Source organism: Prunus dulcis, chromosome 1 (assembly GCF_902201215.1).
Source record: "Prunus dulcis chromosome 1, ALMONDv2, whole genome shotgun sequence".
Lineage (NCBI taxonomy): Eukaryota > Viridiplantae > Streptophyta > Magnoliopsida > Rosales > Rosaceae > Prunus > Prunus dulcis.
This window is the reverse complement of record NC_047650.1, coordinates 32,140,713-32,160,091: the sequence shown is the minus strand read 5'-3', so window position 1 is coordinate 32,160,091 and position 19,379 is coordinate 32,140,713. Positions and strand designations below refer to the sequence as shown.

General features: G+C 36.4%; 2 protein-coding genes across 6 annotated transcripts; one reads left to right on the top strand and one right to left on the bottom strand.

Moving 5' to 3' along the window:
- The first annotated feature begins 1,049 nt into the window (after window positions 1-1,049).
- LOC117614363 (myosin-15) lies at window positions 1,050-16,193 on the top strand. 5 transcript variants are annotated; one of them, XM_034343153.1, is made up of 38 exons: window positions 1,054-1,476; window positions 1,577-1,723; window positions 2,441-2,586; window positions 2,693-2,849; window positions 3,211-3,269; window positions 3,889-4,045; window positions 4,319-4,468; window positions 4,584-4,720; window positions 5,069-5,215; window positions 5,315-5,416; window positions 5,853-5,910; window positions 5,999-6,100; window positions 6,552-6,589; window positions 6,684-6,810; window positions 6,899-7,072; window positions 7,208-7,339; window positions 7,794-7,903; window positions 8,184-8,244; window positions 8,408-8,585; window positions 8,717-8,922; window positions 9,691-9,810; window positions 9,900-9,998; window positions 10,497-10,718; window positions 11,100-11,293; window positions 11,411-11,522; window positions 11,644-11,691; window positions 11,798-11,887; window positions 12,019-12,189; window positions 12,461-12,604; window positions 13,293-13,469; window positions 14,019-14,156; window positions 14,436-14,506; window positions 14,601-14,700; window positions 14,785-14,841; window positions 14,931-14,987; window positions 15,104-15,184; window positions 15,272-15,354; window positions 15,619-16,193. In XM_034343153.1, the coding sequence occupies exons 1-38, from the start codon at window positions 1,357-1,359 to the stop codon at window positions 15,740-15,742; spliced, it is 4,596 nt and encodes a 1,531-aa protein (XP_034199044.1). In that variant the 5' UTR covers window positions 1,054-1,356; the 3' UTR covers window positions 15,743-16,193. The 5 variants fall into 5 exon arrangements, 3 of the variants coding, with proteins under 3 accessions (XP_034199046.1, XP_034199044.1, XP_034199045.1); XM_034343154.1 differs by having other exon boundaries at window positions 1,055-1,476; window positions 11,100-11,239; XR_004583859.1 differs by lacking the exons at window positions 14,436-14,506; window positions 14,601-14,700; window positions 14,785-14,841; ... (2 more) ...; window positions 15,272-15,354; window positions 15,619-16,193 and having other exon boundaries at window positions 1,050-1,476; window positions 13,330-13,469; window positions 14,019-14,130.
- A 317-nt stretch (window positions 16,194-16,510) lies between these two features.
- Window positions 16,511-18,020, bottom strand: LOC117614364 (uncharacterized protein DDB_G0271670). The gene is made up of 2 exons (XM_034343156.1): window positions 17,499-18,020; window positions 16,511-17,179 (listed from the first exon to the last, which is right to left on the bottom strand). Exons 1-2 carry the CDS (start codon window positions 17,765-17,767, stop codon window positions 16,714-16,716), a joined length of 735 nt encoding a protein of 244 aa, XP_034199047.1. The 5' UTR covers window positions 17,768-18,020; the 3' UTR covers window positions 16,511-16,713.
- Window positions 18,021-19,379: the final 1,359 nt, after the last annotated feature.

Sequence of the window (19,379 nt, the reverse complement as noted above, 5' to 3'; positions counted from 1 at the left end):
TTACTAACTGTTAATCCAATTGTTTTTTTCCCCTAACATTAAAAAGGTTCTACCTCCCTTGATGAAAAAAAGAATTTTTTTGTAAAATTCTGAAATTGACTCTTTTTTTTTGGGGTCAAAATTTTGAAATAGACTAATCTGTCGTCCAAACACACACACTAAGAGCATCCACAATGGGCTCCCTAAGCCACATAATTAGACAAATTTTAGGGAGGAATTGTAAAAATACAACTCCAATTATGCTCCTTGTACACCTCCTAAAATAGGGAGACCTCTAGGAGCTCCTAAATCTGAGGAGAGAGAAAGGACTCCTAGTGATTCCCTATAATTTAATGCTGCTTTATTTAATGAATATTTCAAACTTTTATTTAATGCTAACTATTTTTTATTTTATTTTTTAATATAGATGGACCAATCAAAAAATAGTTATACCATTTATGACTCTCTAAACTAGAGAGCACGATTGAAATTTAAATTTTATAGAGAGCTCCTAAAATAACTTTTATATGTTTTTAGATAAAATTTAACTAAAAAATAGAGAGCATGATTGTGGATACTCTAATGATATTGGCAAAAAAGAAAAAAAAAAAGAAAAAACCACACGCACACATTAATGATAGACATTTTTGGGCCATTTAAGGCCCATCATCTACATGTGATCCTTGAGTACCGTCCACTTGAGGCCCATCATCTATTTGTTTTATTCGATCTTAGTTTTGTTAGCCCAATTGTAATTGTAATTTTTTCATTTTGAAAGGGAAATATATGCTAGTCTACTAAATAAATAAATATACGTCGTTAGCAAGTCCAAGACAGCAGACAAAGAGAATCTGTCCGTTACAAATTCAAAAAACATATTTCACGAAAACGAATTTAAAAGATTCGAAAAAATAAAAAAAAAATAAAAACGGAAATTTCGTAACGCTCACTGTAATATGGGGGGGTAAGTTTCGAGTCAGCGCGCCCAATTGTACCTTACTTGAAAGTGCATTTGCCGTGTGGTCGCTGCCCAAACAGAAATTAAAACCACCATTAAAAAAAAAGAAAAACTGCGAGCTCCTCTCTCTCTCTCTCTCTCTCTCTCTCTCTCTCATCGAGCACAGTCATGTCATTTGTGGGTGACGTGTCGAATACGATATATAAACTCTCGGGTTTCGCCATTTTGGACTCATAGTCTACACTTGTTAGGGCGGGAACCCAAAATTTTCACCTAAACCTCTCTCTCACTCTTTCTATTTTGTCCTTCTCTGTTCTGAGCGTCTCTCGATTTCCGCTCTTCCACCACTTGGCGTCTTCAACCGAATTCTAGGGTTTCTGGTTTCTCGTCACTAGCTCAATCTTCCTCCGGAGCCCGAGATGAGTCTTCGTAGGGGCTCCAAGGTTTGGGTCGAGGACAGAGATTTGGCTTGGGCCCCAGCTGAAGTCGCCGACTGCAGAGGCAAACAAGTCCAAGTGATTAATGCTTCGGGAAAGAAGGTGAAATGAAACTCTTGGCCTTGTATTTTGTTTGCAATTACTGATTAGCGTGTTCGAATTTTGCGTGATTTGTGTGTAATTGTGGGGTTTGACTGTGTAGGTTTTGGCTTCGGCCGAGAAGCTATTTCCGAGGGATGCGGATGAGGATGAGCATGGGGGAGTGGACGACATGACTAAATTGACGTATTTGAATGAACCGGGAGTGCTCTATAATCTTCAAAGGAGATATGCTCTCAATGATATATATGTGAGTGGATTTTTCTGTATAAGCGGAATCAATGGAGTGCTATTGTTAGTTTAATGAAAGGGCTTTCTTAATTTGATTGTGGATTGTAGTTAACTGTGGACTAACTTATGGTTTCTGGGCTTCCCACTTGGCGGAGTTCCGAATCGTATGGAATAAGTGCCACATTATGCCATGTCATCATGGATTGATGATGATATGCTACTCTTGTGATCGTCTTTAAGATGCTTAAGGGATTTGGATGCTTACAGAATTTTCCAAATCAACTATTAATTGTCTCATTGATGGCTTACACTTGGCGAGCTACTGGGTTTACCTTAACCCCGATATGGCTAAGCAGCCGATAAGTTTAGGGTTTAGGGTTTAGGCGAGTTGACTTATTCTGGAAATGTTAAAGACAATCAAAATAAATGCTTTACTACAACCTTTGAGTTGAGTTGACTTAAATTGACCGCTATTAAATGTATAGGAAAGTGCTCGTATTGATTGTCTAATGGACTTGGGTAATTCACATGCCTTGTTCGATTTCTTTTTTTTGAGTTCAGATTACAATAAATCAATGTCGAAAATGCCATATATGCAATGTTCATTGTTTTATATGAGATATAATAAAACTTTTCCTTTTTTTAATTTATTTCATTTTACTGAGATGGGTTTATGCAACCTTCTTTTGGAATAGCAGTGACCCCAATGTAAATTGTTTTCTTTTGTCTTTGGTAGACATATACAGGGAGCATTTTGATTGCAGTTAACCCATTCACAAAGCTTCCCCATCTATACAATGTCCACATGATGGAGCAGTATAAGGGAGCCCCATTTGGCGAGCTAAGCCCCCATGTTTTTGCCGTGGCTGATGCATCTTATAGGTGTGTCAACTCTATGTGCTTAGATGGAATTTGAGTCTTGACCTCTGTTGTTTGTTGCTATTCCATTTAATGGCTCAACTTAGCTTCTCTTGATTTTGTAATCCAGAGCAATGATGAATGATGGTCAAAGCCAATCAATACTGGTCAGTGGGGAAAGTGGAGCTGGGAAAACTGAGACGACGAAACTGATTATGCAGTATCTTACTTATGTGGGAGGCCGAGCTGCTGGTGACGAGAGAACTGTTGAGCAGCAAGTTCTTGAAGTAAGAGTGAACCTTGATTCAAACAATCTAGTCCTTATTTCCCAACTATTTAAAACTTTGAATAAGAGTAGGCATTAATTTTCAATCTGTTGTGGATAAATGTTTTTCATTTTTGCCACTAAATTTTGGCAGCAAAGAAGGTAGGTTGAGGTGAATTTATTTTCTTCTTTTTGACCATTCAATCTTTAGTGCGGTCCAAAACTTGAGAAAAGCAGTTGATCTTCATTATTTCTATTGAGAAGATTGGTCAACTCTGTGTTCTATGTTTTTGTTAGGACCTTTTATTATTATTATTATTATTATAATTATTTTATCTTGTTGCCATTAATGTGTCACTGATTCTTTTTTGTGCGTGATGCAGTCAAATCCGCTTTTGGAGGCATTTGGTAATGCAAGGACTGTTAGAAATGACAATTCAAGGTGTGCTATATGCTTATTCTTCTCCCAAAATGTCACTAATTTGATTATGTAGGAACTTGAAATTCTTTCGCTTTTTGGTGCAATTCCATTAGGGGTGGCAGTGGCTAGGTCATGATCTAAAAAAAATTGGATGTTGACCTTTATATTTTATTTTATATTTTTAATATTAAGAATTCTATTGTAATCACTTTTGAGGCTCATACATGACCATGGGGTAAAATTGATGCTGGTTGGTTGAGATCAGACAGAGAGAGTACAGGGTGTGGTTAATGAAAAGAACTGGAGACATTTACATATTGTGGAGTAAATGCCTTGAGGTGGGTAATAATAGTTGGACATAGGAGAGAATATAGAATATCATTACCAAAAACTTTTTCTGCCCTTTTTAATAGGTAATGATATATCATTAATGAACTTGTCGTTTATTGCATTGAATGACCATTTGGGTATATATTTATTATATTCACTCATCAGTTTAATAGCATATCATTTACTACTATGTTTAGTTGTTCTTGCATTATGGTTTAAAAACATGTATATTATCAGTTTGATGATTCAGTAGTAGTATCTCCGAACTAAAAATAGTTTTTGCTTCCATTTTCATGCTTCTCTGAGGCAGTCGTTTTGGAAAGTTCGTTGAGATCCAGTTTGATGCAAGTGGTAGAATATCTGGAGCTGCAATTAGAACTTACCTATTGGAAAGATCTCGTGTTGTTCAGATAACAGATCCTGAGAGGAATTATCACTGTTTTTATCAATTGTGTGCATCTGGAAAGGTACTGTCTCTGTGTTTCAATGGATTTATCACATGGTTATCATTGTAAATAAATAAGTATCTATAGTCATGTATGCGTTTGTCATTGAGTGGATGTGTACATGCATGCATCAATTAGTACTTTAACAGATATGCTCCTTGTGCATCCCAAGCTGTTTTCAAGTTGTGTGTGTTTGAGCTCATTTCTGTGTATCTATGGTTTACTATGACCCTCAACCCGTGTACTCTATTCAAGCTTATGGATATTGTTTCCTGGATGTCTCCATAAGTCTAGGATGCAGAGAAGTACAAGTTAGGACACCCAAGCCACTTCCATTACCTAAATCAAAGTAAGGTATATGAACTGGATGGAGTGAGCAATGCAGAAGAGTATATGAAGACAAGAACAGCAATGGACATTGTCGGCATCAGCCACGAAGATCAGGTTTTGAAACTTAATCCAAGAGAATGATTCTTCACAGATGAATACTTCTTTTTTTCTTTATTTCGTTCTTGGATGTTTCTGAGAATCACTTTTCTACCTTGTACCCAATGATTAGGAAGCGATATTTCGCACCCTGGCTGCAATTCTGCATTTGGGAAACATTGAATTTTCTCCTGGGAAAGAGCATGACTCTTCAGTTCTAAAGGACCAGAAATCTAGCTTTCATATGCAGATGGCTGCTAATCTTTTCATGTAGGTGAATTATATAGCTTAAACTTGAACTCTTATCTTTTCTTAACCAACTTTGAACTGACTGAAGTGTTAATTTATTTTCCTATTGTCTTCTTGTTAAGAATTTATGAGTATATGGAGATTTTTCTTTGTAATTTACTCACGGAATATCTTGATGCAACATTTAGTGCAATCCAATATTTTGATGAGACAGTTTTGTGGAGTTTCTCCTGGAATATTGATTAGTAGTGTAACTTAATCACTCTGTTAGATTTTGTAATTGGAGCATGCTAGAGAGAGTTGCTACCCGAAATGTATTGTAGATGCATTTGGCTTTTGATAATTTCACTAAGTTGCTTTATGAATCAGGTGTGACATGAACCTCTTGTTGGCAACACTGTGTACTCGTACAATCCAAACTCGTGAAGGAATTATTATTAAAGCTCTCGACTGTAATGCTGCTGTATCTAGTAGAGATGCATTGGCAAAGACTGTTTATGCGCGGTTGTTTGACTGGTATGCTTTCAATATCCTCCCCTTCTGGAACTTCATTCTTTCAACTTTTCTGGGAAAATCTTCTTCTTCATCATTCTTGTGTTCTGATATTTTTCACAGGCTTGTTGAGAAGATTAATACTACTGTTGGGCAAGACTTGAATTCCCAAATACAGATAGGAGTTTTGGACATTTATGGTTTTGAATGCTTTAAAGACAATAGGTGAGATCGTTACCCATTTCTATCTGAATTTTATTTATGTTAATGCTATGAGTTTGTAATTTGGCATTGGAATATTATTTAGTGCCATGGAAATTTGTATAGTAAATTGTCATGGTGGTCTGAACTTGCTTGACGTGTCCAGCGGGTCTATAAACCCGTTATACATAACCTTTTCCTCTGATAAAGTGTCTATGTAGCATCATGTGATTTTGCATTGCATTATTGTTTGCCCATGTACTTGATTCAGAAGGTATTTGCACTTTTGACATCCTTGCTGATCTCTTAACTGGTGTTGGTCATATTCTTTGGACTTTAATTTCATTCCTTCATCCTGTATCATCTTTGTTGTATAATTAATTCTTGTCTCTTATTAGAATTAAGTTTCCTTCCAATTCTCTACTGTTCCTTTGATTAAATAGGATATTCTGTTCCACAGTTTTGAGCAGTTTTGCATTAATTTTGCAAATGAGAAGCTGCAGCAACACTTTAATGAGGTGTGTGCCAATGTTTTGTGAAATTTATATGCTATGATCTTATGCTATTATAACTATTGTATTGTAACTTCGTTCCCACTTATTCCAGCATGTGTTCAAGATGGAGCAGGAGGAGTATAGCAAAGAGGAAATTGATTGGAGCTACATTGAATTCATAGACAACCAAGATGTTCTAGATTTGATTGAGAAGGTTTTGCTCATTCTGTCTCTCAAATATTTTTTTGGAAAACTGTGAAAAGCTGCAAAACCCATCTCCTCACCCCTCTATTATATGATTTTGGAAATGGTCTTTGTTGATTCTGGTTTGTTAGTAGTGTGCACTTGACATATCCAAGGAGTGGTTCTAAATTTCTAATCATATTACTTGCTATGGAATGACTGGTTGTGAAGTTGTGAATATTTTCTGAGTTAATGATATATGACGGAACCTACCACTCTGCTCATAGGAAATATGTATTTAGGGCATTTGTGGTCTGTTTTTTAGTGGCTTTATTGTTTGACAAAAACTGAAAGTAACTTTTTTTCTTTATTATTTGAATTTTTTTTATCATTGTTCTGCCTCCCATTATAGGTTTTGTGTTTTTATATGCCTTGAGAGTCTGTTAGGCGTGGACCTTATGTTCTCATACATTGATTTGCAGAAACCTGTTGGGATAATTGCTCTCTTGGATGAAGCTTGGTATAATTGAGTTCTTCACTATAATTTGGTGCGTGTTACTCTATATAGTGTTTTCTTGAATTTTATCCTTATCCTGATTTTCTTATTTTTGCAGCATGTTCCCAAAATCAACACATCAAAGTTTTTCAACCAGGTTGTTTCAGCTTTTCCGGGCCCACCCAAGGTTGGAAAAGGCAAAATTTTCAGAGACTGATTTTACCATGTCCCATTATGCTGGAAAGGTATATTATATGCCACAATATATTTGTGTGCAACATCTTGTGATCCAAATGATTTTAATTATAGTTCACTGATTCACTACTTCATCAGGTTACTTATCACACAGATACCTTTTTGGATAAAAACCGTGATTATGTTGTGGTAGAACATTGCAATCTGTTGTCTTCTTCCAAATGCCCTTTTGTTGCTGGTCTTTTCTGTTCACTGCCTGAGGAATCTTCAAGATCATCCTACAAATTTTCTTCTGTGGCTACTAGATTTAAGGTATATTTAGTCTTTGTCCATTCTTTGATGTGATCATATGATGTTGATTGGAGGCATCTGCTTAAAAGAATACAGAAGTTGTTTACTAGTCTTCATTTTGCTAATTTTCCCTTCCCTCTCTTTTGGTGATTCTAGCAACAACTTCAAGCGCTGATGGAAACCCTCAACTCAACTGAGCCTCATTATATACGATGTGTTAAGCCAAACTCATTGAATCGACCTCAAAAATTTGAGAATCCGAGTATCTTACACCAATTGCGCTGCGGGGTCAGTGTGATCCAAATTTTTATGTTTCTTTTATGTTGTATCTGGGATCATACATAGAAAGACAAGGATTGGCTTCTTTCATTAGGTCTAAAGACAAATTTTTTATTTTTTTATTTTTTTGAGAAGGGGGTTTGAATGATATTTAAATGTAATAAGAGCTAATATGAAAACAAAACAAAACAAAAATAATTAAAAGGAAAATAAATTCATATGTGTACTTATATTATTTTCTCATCATGTTTGTAACATAGTTATTGGAGGGCTATTTGTACCATCGATATTGGAGTATTATTGTATCACAAATCCATATCCATGCAGCATAGCACATACCCAAACCCAACCACTGTACTGCATGCATGTGCAGGTTTCTGCACTCGCCCATATTGCGTAGTGTTTCTTATTGATGTCAAATTGGTAACGTTGTTTACTCAAATGATTCTCTTATTTGGCTTAGGGTGTTCTAGAGGCTGTTCGGATAAGTCTGGCAGGTTATCCAACGCGGAGAACTTACTCAGAGTTTGTAGATCGCTTTGGATTATTAGCTCCTGAATTTATGTATGGAAGGTGGGTTATTCACAGTTCTGAATCTTGAAATTTCTGCTCTGCCTATTAAGTGTTAGAATATTTTCTGGTTATCTTTAGCACATTTGATGAATGTTTGCTTTGCGTTTTATTCTGTTGCAAGCTAGTGTTATAAAGTATTAAGCTGGCTGTTAGTTTGTAAGCAATAGTAAAAGATTCTATGTTCTGTTTTGTTTTATTCACTTAATGTTTTTATTTTCGAGCCTTTCCTTTCTTGTGCTAACTATTACCTTTGCTTTGTTTATTCATTATGTCTATGTAGCTATGATGAAAAAGCTACGACTGAGAAAATTCTGAAAAAGTTAAAGCTTGAGAATTTTCAGGTATGCGTTCTATGTTCTTGTTTTAAGGCTATTCTCATAATATTATTGCTCAGCATGCATTTAAGTTTGTAAGTGTTGTGGGTGGTGTGTCTGCACACATGCGTTTATGTTCGGAAATGCACACATGTATTAAATAATTGACAAGGTTGTTCTTTCTTTGAAGTTGGGTAGGACCAAAGTGTTTCTTAGGGCTGGTCAAATTGGTGTTTTGGACTCCCGACGGGCTGATGTTTTGGACAATGCTGCGAAGCGCATTCAACGTCAATTGCGAACGTTTGTTGCTCGCAGAGATTTTGTTTCCACTCGGGCTGCTGCATTGGGACTCCAAGCTTTTTGTAGAGGTCAACTGTTTCTGCCAGACTTTCATCAGAAATGCAAATGATTATTTTTACTAACATCATCTTGAGATCCTTTATATATAGTTTTTTTTTTCTTTTTCGTTTTTAACGTTTGATGGTTATTATGCCTGAAGGATGCCTTGCTCGAGTGCTGTATGCTCTAAAACGGGAGGCAGCGGCTGCTATTCTTATACAGAAACATGTCCGAAGGTGGCTATTAAAAGAAGCTTATATGGAATTATATTCAGCTGCCACTGTCATACAGTCCAATATTCGTGGTTTCTCAATTCGGCAAAGATTTTTGCATGGAAAGAAACATAAAGCTGCCACTTTCATCCAGGTAAACTTAATTCATAGACTTTTCCTGTGTTATAATTTGCAGTGTGAAAGCATCCAGGCGGGGTGCTGATCCTTTGTGGATACAAAAGGGTCTTTTTGGAATTTAGTTGGAGAGTTGATGTCTTCATTGAGTGTAGAGATAAAAACTGTGGTTATGCGTTCCATAGTCCACTCCCACTTTATCTTTGAGGAAAACATAAGAAACTGTTGCTCTGATTTTGTTTTGGTTATGAGGGGTTCTGTCACCATAGTCATTGAGTATTATTACTATTTACTGTTTGCATTTTTCTTTGGAGGAGGATTTGGCTTCAAACTCATATTTTGGGCTGCAAGCTCTTCCGTCTTTGTGGAGTGTGAAAATTGATCAGATTATATCTGAGAGAGTAGTGAAATTCTTTAAGCGCATGATAGAAATTTTGGGGTGTGGAAAATGAGCAATGTAGTTGCCATAATTTTGTTAATTTTTTGTTCTTCTTTATTTCTTTTTGTCTGTTGGACCTTTAGGTTGCAGCCTTGGGCTCTTTTTGGTTGTGCTCTTAATCTTTAATGCTTCTGCCTGGTGTTGATGGAACACTGATTATTATTATTATTTTTATCCATTATTGGGAAGAGAAGTGCCAGTAGACTAAGAGCTAGTTGGTGGAATATTGAAGTTAGGTTCTTTTCATGCATTCATGTTTGTCTAATATGAAATGATTATCTGGTTTGTTGTCTGCCTGATATATCTTCACCACTTTGTTTCTGTATTGACATAATATATATTTGTTAGGCTCGGTGGAGGATGTGCAAGGTTCGCTCAGCTTTTCAACATCACCAAGCTTCTATTGTGGCAATACAAAGTCTTTGGAGGCGAAAATTGGCAAGGAGGGAGCTCCGAAGGCTTAAACAAGTGAGTGAATTATTGTAAAGCTGCTTCTGATGTAACAATATGCATAACAAGTTACCTTATATTTTTCTTCATTCATTTACTATTTGCAGGAGGCAAATGAATCTGGTGCCTTGCGCTTAGCTAAGAGTAAACTTGAGAAGCAATTAGAGGACCTCACATGGCGGTTACATCTTGAGAAACGATTGCGGGTAATTTTTTTTTTTTTCTGCGTTAAACTTTGTGATGGGTGGTTTATGCATTCATTGCTGTTGGAAGTATTGGGTAGCTTATTCTTGGGGGCTCCTATTGTTATTCCGCTTGTGTCAAATGTATGTCAGTAGAGGTTGTTACTTTGAATCCTTATATTCAAAGTCTTTAATTTGTAGCTAATTTGACAATAAATGACAATGTTATGGCTCAAGGACTAAATAAAGGTTTTAACATTGATCCATAAAACAGCTGGATCACTTGCCATTTTCTCTTGATAAAAGAACTTTGTAGGTCATTAGTTTGCAAATACATCATTCAGTACTTGTAATGATGTTTTGTATGCTTGTGATCTTTCCTCAGAAAATCATTATATAGCTGTTTATGTACTTTTGAGTAAATTATTAGATGCATGTTAACCCTTTCCCTTTTTAGCAACATATTGTTCTCATGTGGATGCTTAGAAGTTCCTTTTCTTACTGCAACTCGATGGAATGCAGGTTTCTAACGAAGAAGCTAAGTCGGTAGAAATTTCAAAACTTCAAAAAGTGTTGGAATCCTTGAGCCTTGAGTTGGATGCATCAAAGTTGGCAACAATTAATGAGTGCAACAAGACTGCAGTGCTGCAAAATCAATTGGAATTGTCAGTGAAAGAAAAATATGCTTTGGAAAGAGAACTCATTGGAATGGCTGAATTGAGAAGAGAAAATGCATTTTTAAAAGTGAGTCATGTGATGTTTATTCAATTTGTGTTCTTATGTTAGTTTTGTGTTTTTGGTTTTTGTTCTCTGCATCTTATTCTTATCTATTCAGAAATTCTTTAATATCTCCCGGGCAGGATATCTAGAGACATAACATAATTAATTGAATAGTATAATGTGATGTATAGACTCATTGTTTATTTATTTATTTATTTCCATTTTAAACTTTGCTTTGCTTTTCTTTTCTTTTTTTTTCCTTCCATTTTTGCTTGCATGTCTTTGCTGTGAAGAGTGTTTTCCCTTTCTCCATTTCTTTTCTCTGTTTTTTTCCTCTACATTTGGGGGAGGTTAGGAGACATTTGCTGTGCCCTTTCAAGAATTGCTGAAGTATTTGTTATGCAGAGTTCTATGGATGCTTTGGATAAGAAGAACTCAGCTCTAGAGACCGAACTTCTCAAGGTTCGAAAAGACAGTACCAACACCATTCAGAAGTTGCAGGAATTTGAACAAAAGTGCTACCAGCTACAGCAGAATGTAAAGAGGTGTTTCTCAGACATTCATAACCCACTTTCAAGTGTTTATTTCAGTCTTGTTAAGTACGTTTAGACATCAATTTTGGATTTTTTTCACTATAAATATGTTTTTATCAGATCCTGCACCAGTTATACTTCTATACATAGATTCTTGCTTACTATATTGTATCTAAATTACAGCCTTGAGGAGAAACTCTTACTTTTAGAGGATGAGAATCATATCATGCGACAAAAAGCCCTTAGTGTGTCTGCAAAGAGCAATAGGCGTGGTTTTGAAAAGTCAGTTCCAGAGGTAAATGGTTACAGACACCCTAGGTGTGACTTTTTAACCCTAAGCTTTGCTCTGGGTCTTTCAACTTGTATATAGAATTGTGGGTTTTTTTCTAAGATCATTATTTTTTAATTGGAAACAGAAAAACCCTGGTGCACTTGTTCCCCTCACTGACCAGAAGCCTGCATTTGTAAGACATGATCTCTCTCTCTCTCTTTGAAGATTTATTTTTGCATCTAATCATCACAAAATAACATCTTTTTAATTCTTCTTCTTGTGCCATATATCTAATGCAGGAGTCTCCCACACCTACAAAACTTATTGCACCTTTTTCACATGGCTTGTCAGAGTCACGACGATCAAAGTTAGCAGTGGAGAGGCACCAGGTTTTGTTTCTTTTTGTTTTGTTAAGCCTTAGCTTTTTATTTTGGAATTCACTGTAATCTTGTTAATGGCTGTAATTGTCATTATATTCGGTGATGTAATTGTGGTCAGCATGTTGCTTTGACATGTACAGGAGAACTATGAATTCCTATCAAGATGTGTCAAAGAAGATTTGGGTTTCAAAGACAGTAAACCATTGGCTGCTTGTATCATATACAAATGCCTGCTTCAGTGGCATGCCTTTGAGTCTGAGCGTACAGTTATTTTTGACCATATAATTGAGGGAATAAATGATGTTTTAAAGGTAATTTTACATTCTTCGATTGATTTTATTTGGCCTTATCAGTTTGTTTTTCCTTGATGGCTTGAACTGATGTTTTTACTATACATGAAATAAATTATGTGGAGAGCGACATTTGTAAAGGAAAATTAGGTGGAACTCTAAAAGCTATTCTGATAAATTGTGGATATTTACATATCTTTTAAGATTTTTTTAGATTTTTTTAGATTTTGAATAGACAACCTTGCATAATATTGTTGAATATTTGAAAAGTTCAGTATGGCCATTGTTTCAGGTTGGGGATGAGAACATAACCTTGCCCTATTGGCTGTCAAATGCCTCAGCGCTTCTATGCCTCTTGCAGAGGAATTTACGGCCAAATGGTTTCACAGCAACTCAGCGTTCTGGGTCTTCTGGTTTAGCTATCAGGATTGCGCAAGTAAGTCATAGACTCACGTGTGGGCTTGTTGAGTATTTTCCTCTTTATCTCTTTAGTAAATATTTGACTTTTATATATCCCAGGATTTTGTTATCTTATTGCAAAATCAGATGTTTCGTAGAAATTTTGTTATCTTTTGTAATATCGTAGTAACATTTAGTATTTAGTTTTGATTTTGGTGAGTATTTTCTTTGTTAGAAGTTGCATTTTATTATCACTTGTCATCAGTCAACATTACAAGTCAACGGCTAGAAAATCATACTTAACAGGACTTTTTTTGGGCTCTTAATTTGAGGCTGTAATTTGTGGGAGAGTGGCCCATTTGGGTCCAAAGAATTTTGTAATTGTTTGTTTTTTAAATCGATGCCATCTCAGTCCTAGTGAATGAATAAATTTACCACTCTCTATAGAAGAGAAGCAAAGACAAAGGTGGTTTTTCAATGGAGTAAGTGCACATAGAAAAGGCTTGGGGGAAGTGCACATATAAAAGGGTCAGGGGAGGGGGAGGGCTTAGTGGTAGGGAGGGATGGGAGGACAGGCTAGGAAATGGTGGAATATTAAAAAGTTTGACTTAGATTTCCTTTGAACTTTATTGAATTGCAAATTCAATATATTTTGTGGTGTTTGCTTTTCTTTCAATATTCCACTATAATTTATTAAATGTCCTCCCCCCCACTTCCTTTCTCAGGGACTGACATCTCCTTTGAAATATATTGGCTATGAAGATGGTATGTCACATCTGGAAGCAAGGTACCCGGCTATATTGTTCAAACAGCAGCTAACTGCTTGCGTAGAAAAGATCTTTGGCTTGATGCGTGACAGTTTGAAGAAGGAATTGGCTCCACTCTTGGGCTCATGCATTCAGGTGACTATTACTTAGTCTGATATGTTCAAGTATTCTAATTCAAATTATAGGTGCAATGTCACGCTATCTGTCACCTATTATGAAAAATGGTCTGAGAATAGTGTCCACAATGTTGTTTCCTGATTGTGTGGGACAATGAGGAAGTAGATGATTTGCATCTTCTTCCGCTCTACACATGATATACCATTGGGAACAGAGACTAACATTAGATATTTTCCTTTGAATCAAATCACAATTATTTACCTACCATGAACAATTATGCAAGCAACGACCCAAACCTGAGGTGATACTTTTGCCTTCCAAGTTATAGAAGGGGGTTGGAATAAAGGAGATGGATTCTTGCATAACTCACTCACAAAAATAAAATAAAATAAAAGACCCTGGATTCCAGCTTTCCTTTTCTTTGAGCTCGCCATGGGAGCCTAATGTTTGATTTTACTCGCTAAGTGCTATCTTTGGGCCACTCGATTGTGTTTCCTTTGTGTTTGATCGTCAGATCTACATACTATTTTGTATGACATGTTACAAGTATTCATGACAATTTGTAAGGCACCCAAAGCTGCGCGAGTTCATGCTGGAAAGTCATCTAGATCACCTGGTAATGCTCCTCAGCAATTACCTGGGAGTCAGTGGGACAACATAATCAAATTCTTGGATACCCTTATGAGTCGGCTACGTGGAAATCATGTAAGTGGGACATTTTTCGGATTTGTTATGAGTTATTGCAAGTGTTTTGGCCTTGGGACTCCCGAAGCATCAATTCCCATTTATTGATTTCAAAGCTTCCTATCTGAGATCATGTGATTGTTTGATATACTGAATCTTAATAAATATTCTGCAGTGCCCCTGATGGGTGAAAAACCATAATTAATTAGGCTTGAGTGTGTTTAAGAAGTGCAATATGCTGTTATGTCTTTTCTTGACTTTTGCTATTATTTTCTGACCTAAACACTATACTTTCTTCAGGTACCTTCATTTTTTATTCGCAAGCTAATTACACAGGTCTTCTCTTTCATCAATATGTCACTTTTCAACAGGCAAGAATTTAATGCTATTCCAGTTTTTCATTGCTAATAAAATAGCATTTGTAATGATTTATGTATTGACTCTACCTTTTCTTGCCCTGGGTAGTCTGCTGCTGCGACGTGAATGTTGCACATTTTCAAATGGTGAATATGTGAAATCAGGTCTAGCTGAACTTGAGAAATGGATTGTCAACACCGGAGAGGAGGCAAGTATAACTGTCATGTTGGAAGTGTTTTCTGTTTTGATTGAATTTTATACATCTGTTGATCTGACTCTTTGTGCAATGTAGTATGCAGGAACCTCTTGGCACGAGCTAAATTATATTAGACAAGCTGTTGGCTTTCTGGTATAAGCTAAAGCTGTTTTCTTTGATTTTTCAAAATCTATAAGCTATGATAACTGAGGAACCTTTTCTGATTTGTGCAATTGATGTAGGTAATACATCAGAAGAGGAAAAAATCTCTGGATGAAATTAGGCAGGATCTTTGTCCGGTATGATCCTCTTGCATATTTATTTGGCCTCAATTCTCTCTTTTTCCTGTTACTGGCTTCAGGAAAACCATTTTAAACTCCAAACTGAATTCGTTGGCATTGTCATCAATGTACAGGCATTGACTGTCAGGCAAATCTATCGAATAAGTACTATGTACTGGGATGACAAATATGGCACTCAGAGTGTGTCCAATGAGGCATGATTGCTTATTCAGTTCCTTTATTGTTTCGTAAGTTCTGTGATTGATGCCCTATCAATTTCTGAACGTTATCTTGCTTTCCAGGTGGTTGCCCAAATGAGGGAGATTCTGAACAAAGACAACCAGAATCTAACCTCCAATTCATTCTTGTTGGATGATGATCTGAGGTAAGCTGCTTCTTGTAGGATAAAAGATAGAAAGGGAAATCCGTTTACCTTATGCTTTTCCCCAACCATTCTTAAATCTTAGGCTCATAGTTTTACGTGCAGTTGCTTCCAATGTTGGAATTTTAGCTGCTTTCAATCTTTTAATCATGCAAAGTTCAATCCCATCAGCTTTAATTATGAAACTTTATTGAATTTTTATTTTCATGCAAGAATTACAGATGTTTTTTTTTTATATTGTTCCTCATATCCACCTTCTCATTGCAGCATTCCATTCTCCACTGAAGATATTGATAAGGCAATTCCTCTAATCGATCCTTCAGATATCGAATTTCCGTCTTTCTTGTCTGCTTATTCTTGTGTGCAGTTTCTTGTCCGGCCGCAAAATTAAAGTCTGCTAATGTCAAAGGGTTTCCGTGTAAGCTTGCTTCGAATGGATGTAAATGGTAATGTCTTTTGTAGGCTTTCAAGTTCAAAATTAGTAGTGAGCTCTGGCTACTATCCATCCACAGAAGAAAATTGAGCAGTAGTCATCTAAATATTAAGATGGTGACTCGTTACATTGCTCAAATTTGTTAATCAATGTTGCAGGGGTTCATCAAGCTTGATGAATTCGTTTGCCTTTAGTGATTTGCAGGTTTAGGGCTGGTCATCTTATTGTAATTAGACTACATTACTCTTTTTTTTTTTTTTTTTTTTTTTTTTTTTGGGAGGAGCAATTGGTTAAGCTTAGCTTCTAGGGTGACACGTTGCACCCTTGAAATCATCATGTTTATGTTGTATCACAATGTTTCTGTAATTTTTGTTGCACATTTTAAAGGAGGATCAAGGAATTTGCCCAATTCTGGCTTTTTTCAATTTTATGCCAAACAATAATATATCACAACTATTACTGTCAATTATTTATTTTATTTTAATTTAAAATAACCAATACAAAATTCGTGTAAATATGCATATTGTAAGATGTCTATTTTGATTAAACTATTCCATGATCTGTGCGGGGTTACGGTTTTTGATCTGTATAGTATATGGGTCATAGTCTTTGCGATTAGGAAACTTAACCATTATACATTAATCTTCACAAATCTATTTTTGTTTGTTTGCGGTTCGTCAAAAATTCACCACAATCTTCTATCAGAGTTCCTCTAAGACTCGGATCTTCAGAAACATTCATATAACAATACCCGTGGACTGCGATTTGGGCTTTTTTACTCGTTAAAAAATATGTACAAAACAACATCAGATTTCAAAGTTCTACCTTACACTTTCAATGAAGATTAGACAAAGAAAACCATTTCCCGACAACACCATGCAAGCAAACTCTGACTCGATGTAGGCAAGAAGATTGGCGGAAAACTCAAGTTAGTGTTGCATATTTGGTTTCGTAGTAGAAAAACGAGAAGCATTCACAGTTGCAGCAGAAGTGGCACATTCTTGCAAATCAGCTAAGGAATATGACCTCCAAGCTGCGGAATTTCCCACTGGATGATAGGGCGGAAGAGCCCGCGGTGACATCGAAGTTGAGCTCGAATTCGAATCCTCACTTGTACTACTGGTACTGGTTTCAGAGCAGCTGCTCAATTTAACTGCCAAAGCCAATGTGCTTCGACTTGTTGAGATGGGTCTCTTTGAAATACCACCCCCATTGCTTCTCAGTGGAAAGCTTCGGTTCTTCTCCAACATGTTGTTGGAGGCCAGTAGGTTCCTGCGTTTTCTGGTATATGCATTGTCCGGTTTTGCAAGGTCTTTGATGTTGGAAGAAGATGAAGCCTCTGCCAGACACGTGAAGGACTTGGATTTGTAGTTATAGAATTTTGAGATCCCTCTCCTGCATGAAAAACCCATTTCATCAGTCAAAACGCCCAGATCAAACAAAACCAAAAAAAAAAAACTAGCTCACATTACGCAAACAATTACAATTTACGACGAACCCAAATTAGAAACATCCTCTAAAACGATACGAATTTGACTTTTTGATTTAACCAATCAAGACAAACGTATAGACTGATTAATAAAGTTGTAATTTTGTGTAACGAATCGTTTTCTTTCCTAAGATTTAGAGAAAACCCAAAAGCCAAATGATTAAAACAAACTAAAACAAAATTGCAGATAAGAAATTAAATGAATCTAGTTGAACTGCTCCTAACCTCATAGGTAAAACCTCCTCCAACGCGTTCATCATATCCAAAGGACATTTATACGAGCTTTGAGCCTCATCATTCTCGCCGTCATCGCTCCCAGACTCATCATCGCTGTTATTCCCGATCGACGACGACGTCGTCGAAGAAACCGCAGCCTCGCCGGCGGGGACTCTCCGGCAATTTTCCGGAGAATCGAAGAGCAACCCACATGCGACGAACCCAGACGAGGGCGCGATGTCGATCCTGGTACTACTACTATCCAATGCGATCGACATGAATGCGTACTGTAACCGAAGCTGTACGTGGCGAAGGTGAAGAATGTTTCAATGGAGATGAAGACGGATGGATCGATAATCGCTAGAAGATGTTGAAATTGTTGTTATCCAGAGAGCACCTAGATTTGGCAGAGAGACACATCGTACTTATCTTTATTTATTTTGTCGATCCATCTAATTATTTCTATTTATAGCTTTAGGGGATTTGTATTGATTAATTAGTGTATTGGATTAGATCGGATAATGGCCTTAATTAATATTTTTTTTATTTTTTTATTAGAAAAATAATGATGGCACTGCACAGCCAGCGAAGAGTTAGGCCTTATCCTCTTGCCTTACCAACTGGATGAAACTTGCAATCTTTGTATAATGAGCTATCATCACCTGCTACGCATCCTATACTACTCACAATGTTACCCACCCTTCTCTTCTACTACTCACGCTCACCCAAGTGATTGATTGATGATGGTCATTTATAAAAATAAATTGATTGTCTATTCTATTTCTATGTGTAATTTACCATTTTCCAGCTTGAGATCTATGAAAATTTTGATCTCATCTAACTCTTTTATCAAGGACATTGAAGCAATTTAAATTGTTTAGAAACTAGGTTAAAAGAATAATGCTAGTCTTATCACATTTTTATATCACAATTTTATATCACATGATGCAGCAGTTGTTATGTATATACCATATTAGCTAATTAATATAATTGTCACATATTTTTTTCTTTATTAAAATAGATTTCATTAATTTAATTGATATAACATATGATATGAACATGCCACATTATATAATATAGAAATGTTGAATAAAAATATAATAAGTGCAGTATTGGTTAAAAATGCCATAACTATCTTATACTCGTTAACTAACCTAACACACTTCTACACCTTTATTTACCACTAAAAAAAGATATGAATCGTCAATATCGTGATATGATAAATATTATTTTCGATTGATAAAACTTAATAGTTGGTGTGTCTTACTAGTTTTTGTTGTTTGGCCGTGGGTGTGAGTCGTGACTTATTAATTAAGAAATGGAACCACCGTGAAGATCCAATGTGCTAACGTTATTTTCATAGGCTGAGATTTAAGACCACTGAAGATAAGGATAGAATACACACAGCGGATCAAAATGCAAGTCCGCCTCCCTGTGGGAATCAGAAACCTGGAGGCGCATCCGATAATACCTGCCCGAGCGGCCCATAGTTTGTGCTGGCCACACCACGTGGCGTTTCTAGAAGCTTCCACGTTGAAGAATCTTGTCGGTCCTCGGGAGGGAGGGAGGGAGAAACTTTAATGTTAGGTGGATGACGTGGCAATATGGAAAGTGATTGGTCCTGTCCTGTTTTTCCTCCTCGTGAGTCGCGAGTCCGGTGAGGCTTATCCATAATGAGTAGGAGTGGGACCCCACCACCACTCACCCACTTTCGGGACCAATTCGGATAAGATCTTTGTTTTCAAGCTTTGACGACTTCATTCTAACATTTTTAATTTTCGTTTAATTAATTTGTACTCGTACGAATTTGGATCTCTGATTTCTTCAACATCTGATTTAGCATTACCATCTTCAACCTAATTAAGATAATAAAAGGTCGGCAAACACGTG